The following is an 8,188-nucleotide window of genomic DNA, read 5'->3' on the forward strand; positions in this document are numbered from 1 at the left end:
AAGAAACTGGGAAAAAGGAAGGAAGGGAAAGGAAGAAGTGAGAAAAGAAGGAGAAAATGAAAACCCAGCTCTATGAACAGGGAGAGGAAAAAGGTTTGAAAAGAAGGGATGGGAATGGTGGGGGGAAGGAGGAATTTGTATCCATGTCCAGATACCAATTCCCTATAATGAATGTGGTCATGATGCATACCTAAATTGGACCAATAAACTTAAATAAAAAATAATGTATTAAACATTCCTGCTTTAATAGCAATTGAAAGTGGCACTAAACTCTGTATCATTTCGTCATCTATGAGGAAAGAGACCTGGTAATTTATTTGATTGTGAAGTCTGGAAGACAAAGACTTAGAATGAAATATCACCCAAGGTAATGTTATCAATAAAAGATAAGAGGGAATGGGGAGATAGGTCTTTTGCAAAAGGGAAGGGAATCAACAGGAGGAGGGAGGGAGGAGGAAGGGGTTAAGAAGGACATAAAAAAAAAGAATGAAGGTGTGTACGTGTATGTACCAATTCCCCACAAGGAATGTATTCATTATGCACTGCAAGCATGTACCAATAAAAAGGACTCAAAGTAAAGAGGACTTACTCCTCTCCCTGTTCATAGAGCTGGATTTTCATTTTATCCCTCTTTTCTCACTTCTTCCTTTCCCTTCCTTCCTTGAGAGTGAAATGGATGGTATAATCCGAATATCTCCTTGGAAAAACTCAGAATTCATAGAATCCTGGGGAGTCCTACCGGAATGCAGGAAGGTAAGGAACAGAGTAAATGTAAGAAAAAATACACTAACTTACATTTTATGAGCATCCACTCATTGTTACTTATCTTACATATGTCTTTTCATGATAATAATGACCCTAATATCCGGCTGTTGATAGCCCCATTTCTTAGATGAGGTAGGCGACCCGAGACACTGAATAACCTAAAGGGTCATGCTGCTCTAACGTGGTCACTAGATTAGACTGATGCTAACGTTTCCTTCCTGCATGTCATCTTGCTTTGCCTTTCCAATAATATTCCCAGAGCTGCCGGGCTGCTGCGTGTGGCTCAACGACACACAGAGACACATTATTTTCCCTATTTGCAATGATTGTAAGTAGATGGCTCACACAGCAGTTCAGAGAACATAGCTACACTTTTAGTGTACCTTCCCCCATGACAGTTATTAATGAACAGAACAGGCTCCCATTTATTGATGATGCTAGAGAATGCACTGGAAAAAGTTCTCCTGAGCTGCTCTTGCGAAGCGGCACGAGCACACGTTCAGTGAGTTTAGCGGGTAAAGCGTATTTCTAAGTTTCTCTTTGGTGTGCCCTGCAGCTGGCTCCATTTGGGATCCAGGCACAACTGCTGTCTGGGCTAAAAGGCAGTCTGCTCTTGCTGCCTCTTGGAGATTGCTTGGCCTGGCAGCTTGTCACTCTCCTGGGCAAGTATCCAGCTTGTGGTAGTGAGGTGGTTTTGTGGCAGAACTCCACAATTAACCACAAGTTCAGTGTCAACGGTAGGCTGCCACCGTCGTGGCTGTGATCCTTTAGATCTGCTGGGACAGCCAGAGCTGAAGAAACTACTGCTTGTCTAAGGAGGGAGCAGGGAAACTTGGAAAGAGTCTTCATTGCTGTTTATTGTTCAAGGTTCAGGTTTTAGGATTAAAACAAACAAACAAAAAAATATCCAGGAAATTTCAGATTAAGAGTTACCGATTTAAGAGTTCAACCAGTTGTTATATTTAAAAGTCTAATACTGAGCTTGTGGCATAGATAAAATCATTCTTCCGAAAACTGGAAGCTGAAAAGAGAAATTCTTAAAGTGCTGAATATATTCTTTCATAGCAAAAGAAATCCAGGCGCTATCACTTGAATTAAAATAAAATACCATCAATAAAATAAAATAAATTAAAATAAAATACCATCCACTTGTTTTATGTTGGAAAAGAAATTAACCATAAACATGTCCATGATTTTTCTTAGAAATCTAAGAAAAGATGTTCTTATACTGATCTTGTGAAAATGAATATTAAAAAATATTTTTCAGCAACAAGAACCCTTTTTAAAAAATTCAATCACATCTTAAGAGTTTCCTATTAAAAGTCATTGACAGATAAAGCAAAAATGAAAACAGAAACCCAAAGGATGTGCAAATAAAAGTCTGATTAAAATTGTTCTGAAAAAAATACATACATCTGAAACTTTTTTGAGTTGTCATAGGCCAGGGATGGTGAACATTTTAAAGCTATCAATGACACAAACAGCCCGCTGTGGCCAGTGTGCCATAGGTTTACCACCACTGCCATAGGCTAAGTACTGTTTTAGGCAGGAAGATCAAGCTAAAATTGACTAAGACAAAATTCCTGTGTTTGAGGGGTATATCCCAGCAGTAACCATGTAAGTAAACACGCATGCTCCAACACAAACCCTTACATAACAGCGACACAACACTCCTGTCCCACATTAGGGCCCACCCCCTCTCTAGCCTCCTCAAACCTTATTCTTTTATCATTTGCCCTCTTTTACTTTATAGCCATAGAATACTTGGAGATAGCCAAATGCATCAAGCTGCATACCTCCAGATTTTTGCATTTGTTTACTTTCTTTGTTCAGGTTAGCTTTGCTCTATACTCTGTTTAGATAAGGTCTATTTTCTTACCTCTTTTTCAGTGTCAAGCTCAGAATCACATTCTCCACCTTATCCAGAGCATTGCCTCTTACTCACTAGGCTTAAGGAAGGTGATCCTGAAGCCTGGTCAGATAGCTCAGCAGACTAAAGTGCCTGCTTAGGCAGACACAGGGACCAGGGTTCGATTCCCAGTGCGCTGTGCTGGCCCCGCCCTCGGGGCACCTTGCGATGGCGATTGAGACTGGGTGTGGTGGCGCACACCTGTAATTTCAATGCTTGGGAGGCTGAAAACAGAAGGATCACTATGAGTCCGATCTGTGTAGTGAGACCCTGTAGACCCTGTATTAAATACATTAAAAAAAAAAAAAGTGATTCTTCTCTGAGCTGAGTACGCTCAGCCTTCTTACGCCTGGGTCACAACTCCCATTGTGCTTGGGTTAGTAGTATTTTTTCCTCTTCTACTTCCACTAGCCTCTGCAACTACCTTCATCTTTGTTTTTCTGTCATCTAGCAGTATTAACACAATGCTAGGCATTAATAAATGCTGAATAAATGAATATATTGATTAAGGAAGAGACATTAAGTGTGGGTGGGAAGGGGTGGTACAGAGGAAGTAAACATAGTAAGGGACTTAAATATAGAGCTGGAAAAGAGGGAAGAGGTACAGGAAGACAGTCACCTGGACAAACACCAGGGGAAGAAGGAAGACAGTAGAGGAGAGAGCTGGAACTGACAGAAGAGAAACAAACGGTGAAAATCCGATGTACAGACACACAGTAGGGACATTTGGGAAGCTAATTATTTTATTTTTTAATAGTCATGAATCTGTCCCCAACAGTTTTATTATATATTTTGCAGTGTTCTTTCATAGACTATCTGCATGGTTCCTCTCTGCTAAATAAAGCTGCAGCTCTGAAGAAGCATGGAGGAAACGTTTACAGTTTTTTAATATTCAAAATACTGTCCAACATGGTGGTCTGAAAACAGTGGGTACTTAGTAAACACCTGAGAGGATCTAAAGATTGAGTAAAATGGAGCCACTCATTCTGCTGTTTATTTAGTTGGCAGGAAATTATGTATTGTACTATACTTGGGAAACGGAGTCGCCTCTGTACATTGAAAACAGAATTATCTTTGCTTGATGATAGCTTTGATTATCTTTGCTTGATGATCAGGAGAAAAGGTCTGTTTTTATTTTCCAATCTAAGTTTGTAAATATTCTTTTATTCTCCCAAAACCACACAAGATTTTCATGTAACTTAAGGAGTGACTAGCTTTAGACATTTGTACCCTCAATGAAACCAGTTTGTTTGCTGACTTTTGCTGAAAGTTATTTGATATTTAAAATTTATCAAGTCCTTTTTTAACTTTATCCCTGAGAAATTAGGGATGTTTTATCAATGACTGCTGAAAAGTTACATTTAGACAGAGTACTTAGTTATTCTAGGCATTTTCCCAAATATAAGTTGAATCCATTTTTTTCTATGGTCTATTTCAGAGGCTTTAATTTAGGATGGGGCAGGGATTTCAAAGAAAGATTCATTAAGAATAGAAGGTGCAAAGACCCATGGAATTGTCAGGTGCTGGGTTGAGACACCTTCACTCCAGTAGTCTGCTTTTATATGTATACCATTTCCTTTGAGAAATGTTTGAAAACCATAGTTGAAAGGTGACAATGTAGAGTAGGAACAATAATAAAAAGTTCTTAAAGAACTGGTTACCATTGTCCTCCTCTTTCCAGCTGTTCTTAGCAAACAGGTTATCCCACAAATCATCCTGAGAAATTAGATTGCAAGTTTTCTGATTATGTGACTTTTGTTAGATAAGCATTAAGGATCAGAGATTCCTTTCCCCCATCCAACTTCCTGTACTATCCCTTTCCACTTATATTCCATTATGTTAACCATAAGAAAATAACCGGAGGTACAGCTAGCAAGTCTTATATTTTTGGTACAGGGAATTGAACTCAGGACCTCATATTTGCCAGGCAGGAACTGTGCCATTGAGCCATGTACCCAGCCCAAGAGTCATTTTAAAATATTTGGTTTTGAAAAGAATTTCTGGGGAATATTGCTTACAAATGTATTTTATTTACCTCTGGAGTTTAGAGGTAGGAAATAATCCTGTCTCAAAGGCTGTAGTCACAAGATGTGGGAATGGGGAGTCAGTCACACTTGGTAGGAGAGAGAAGGGTGGTGAGAGGTGCAAATGAAACCTAATACAAGACTTAGTTATTTTTTGCTTCTCTGTGGATGAAGGCTCAAGGTGAGGATTGGGAATTTACTGAGAGGGCAGATTCCACTGTACCAATGGCTAGCACCAGATGGCCCAGATGCATCAGGCATTCTAATAAGAATAATTAATAGTTTGAGCCCAATAACTGGATGTTCCAAGTGGTGATTTGGAAGACAGGTGGGAGACAGGAATCATCTTAAAGTTCTTTCAATGATAAGGGGGTCCTTAGCTACTAAATTAGTGTGAAGGGCAGATTGCTGGGCCATAAGATAGAAAAGATCTCGTCAAGGGCCTTCCATAGTTAATTGGGACATCAGTGGCTTCCTGGTGTGGGTACACATGAACAAGAAGAAAACAAAATTCTCACACTTCAAACTGGATCACATGGGGCAGCTCTGGGTCTCTGGAGCTTAAGGGCAAGGATCCTATGACCAGAAAAGAGGAATACACAAGGGGATGCATTGCACCAGAATGACTTGGGAGACCAGTAGTGAGCACCAGGACCCATTTCGTGGTGGACCAAACTGGCAGTGACAAAAAGCACTAGACAGTGAGATGGTCACATGATGTCACATCAGGATGTGAGGCAAAGCAGTCAGGTACAATGAAGCTGGGGTAGAGTTACAGCTATGGTGTGACATTAGGGTGACATTTTGTCACAACAGATTTAATGCTCATAAATTCTTGAACCTAAAGACAAGAGCTAAGTATATCTATTGGTTGTTTAAGTGTAGCAGAAGAATAATTAAATAGTTTGACCTCTAAGAAATGCAGTCTAGTAATAATCCTTGACAAAGACTGCAAACAGAGAAGGGAGCTCATTCTTTTTTGTGCATATTTTTAGTTAAGTAAATTTCTGATGGTCTTTGGTCACATTCTTTTATTTTAGAATTCCCAGAGGTAGTGGGTAGACGTTCAGAGCGATTTAGTTCATCTCTGGGTTATTGAGAGAATTGGGCTTTTAGCCCCATGAAGATCTTTTTTTATTTTTTTTATTTTTTTTTATTTTTAGGGAAGAGTTTACAGAGTGTTCAGCGTCTCACTACTAGATCGCACTCATAGCGATCTGCCTGTTTACAGCCTCCCATGTGCTGGAATTACAGGCACACAACACCATGCCTGGTCTCAATCGCAGTCTCAGTGTGCCCCAGGGGTGGGGCCAGCAGGGCAGCCCATGAAGATCTTGATGACTGCTGAAAAAGTGCTTTAGAATTGAGAAATAAAATAATTTTATGAAGAGGGCATCAAATTTTATTTTTCTGGAGGCCATTCTTTTAATACAAAACCCTTTATTTTTACTTGTCAACACTGAGAGTTAGGTTTAGTTGGGTGGCACAAGTAATTCAGGATCTGTTCTTGGTAGTATGAAAGGTACCTAAGAATGTCTACATGTTTTTGGCATATAGGATCTTTTTTTTTTTGTACTGGAATTGAACTCAGGACTTCATGCTTGCCAGGCAGGCACTGTGCCACTGAGTTATATCCCTGGCCTGGCATACAGGATTTATAGAATTTTAAGAGCATGAGGATTTAAAAAGTCATCTAAATTAAATTGCTTGATTTTTACAATTGTAAAGAATAAGGCCTGTAAACATGATCTGCTTATCGACAAGATACAAATATCTGGTATGGAACCAAAACTCAAGAAACAGGATTTCTACTTTACTACTGCTTCCATTACCTTTCCTATCCTGTCTTTTCATCTCACATGACAACTGCAAATTAAGAAACAAAGTCAAAATACTTTAATCTTCCAATCAAGATGTTATTTACTAAAAAAATTTATAATGGGCATTTCAGGTTTGTTTGAGGTGGTACTGGGGATTGAACCAGGGCCTTGCATGTGCTAGGCAAGCACTCCACCAGTGAGCTGCATCCTCAGGCCAATCGACATTTTTGTAATGTAAGCACTAGTTTTGTTATGCCCATCTGTACAAGCTCCAAATTTCTTAGTTTTAGTTTTCTACTTTAATTTACAACTGTGGTGCTAAATTCTATGCACAGATTTAAACAACATATTTACGAAGTTTTGTTGAAATGAGTTTTTTTTTTCCTTTCAATTTTCATAGAAAAAAAAAAGATCCGATGGATTTTTATTTTTTAGGATAAGCAGTGAGGTAGCCAATCAGAAAACCTTGTTAAATATTTTTCCTTTACCTCATATGCAGAAAAAGAAAGGGAATTCTGGTGCTTTGTGGTCAGCCTAATTCTTATGCTAATTTTGCAGTGATTTCTGCTATGCCTTTGAACGACGATGTTCATATATAAAAATGGTCGGCTTTAATTTGTGGCCATGGGCTGAGATTAATTGGTGAAAAATAGGACTGTTGGTGGGACTTACCACAAAGTAAGATTTTTCATCTTTTTGGAAAAATGTGTAATTAGCTTTTTGAGAAATGCAGGCCTGTCATGACACTGAAGGGTGACTTTTGGTGGACAAAAACAGCAGCTTTGATTGGTTCTCGCCCAGAGCAATCCTTTGGTACAGCAAAGTCCTTCTCACTTTCAAGTCCTTGTTTCCCAACGTCACTAGTTTTACCAGTATTTCAGAGACTGCATCTTACTTCATTTCTTTGAAGGCCACTTGATCCCAACTGGGGAGTAGTCTAGGAGAGGACCCCTGGGACTTCCTCCCACCCCCTTCTCTAGAACAAGCTGTTACAGTGAAAAAGCCTTCTATTCGGAAAGAACATTTGCGACTGCAAATCTATGCTGTGCCCCACACAAGACATAAGCCAATGCTTATGCATGGCAAAGATGCAAAGTATAAGATCGGATCTTAGTTCCAACTGCAAATGGTTCTTCAGCAAGACAAGGATGGATGCTCCGGGGCTCCCAAGCCACTGTAACCGGCCCGGGCCTGCGTGGCCCGAGAATCCACGTTGCTGCTGAGGCCGGCCCGGGGTGCAGTGGTGAGTGAGGGTTTTTTCCTCCTGGCCTCGTGGTGGCTGCCTTCCCAGGTCACAGCTCTGCTCACAAAGTCCCAGGACCCACCCTGAGGCAGCCTGAGGTTAGGGGCGGGACCGGGCCACCCTTACCTCCGGATCCCCACGAGGCACTCCCCTTGGGGTCCACAAACACCTTCTGTCCCTAGGCCCCGCGAGGTGACCAGTCGGCCTGCAGCCTGGCTGGGCTGGGCGTCCGGGACGTACCCCCGAGGGAACCTGAGGGCCTCGGGTCCCAGCGCGGCAGACTGGCCCTCTCCATCCCCAGGGCCCCCGCGTGCCTCCGCCCCGCGGGGGCCGCGCTCTCCTCCGCCCGGGCACGCTCCCGGGGTCGGGGGACAGGAGCTCGCGCCCCGCGCAGGCAGGCAGGCAGGCGGGCGGGCAGGCAGGCAGG

General features: G+C 41.4%; 1 protein-coding gene across 1 annotated transcript in view; it reads left to right on the forward strand.

Moving 5' to 3' along the window:
• The first annotated feature begins 743 nt into the window (after positions 1 to 743).
• The window catches only part of Pde3b (phosphodiesterase 3B), a 178,091-nt gene continuing 170,646 nt past the window's right edge, over positions 744 to 8,188 (forward strand). The window contains exons 1-5 of the mRNA XM_023719327.1: positions 744 to 753; positions 1,164 to 1,267; positions 1,322 to 1,502; positions 2,519 to 2,598; positions 7,944 to 8,159. Coding sequence (XP_023575095.1) covers positions 744 to 753; positions 1,164 to 1,267; positions 1,322 to 1,502; positions 2,519 to 2,598; positions 7,944 to 8,159 — 591 coding nt within the window. The remainder of the gene's footprint in view (positions 754 to 1,163; positions 1,268 to 1,321; positions 1,503 to 2,518; positions 2,599 to 7,943; positions 8,160 to 8,188) is intronic.

This window comes from Octodon degus, unplaced genomic scaffold, assembly GCF_000260255.1.
Source record: "Octodon degus isolate 3935 unplaced genomic scaffold, OctDeg1.0 scaffold00067, whole genome shotgun sequence".
NCBI lineage: Eukaryota > Metazoa > Chordata > Mammalia > Rodentia > Octodontidae > Octodon > Octodon degus.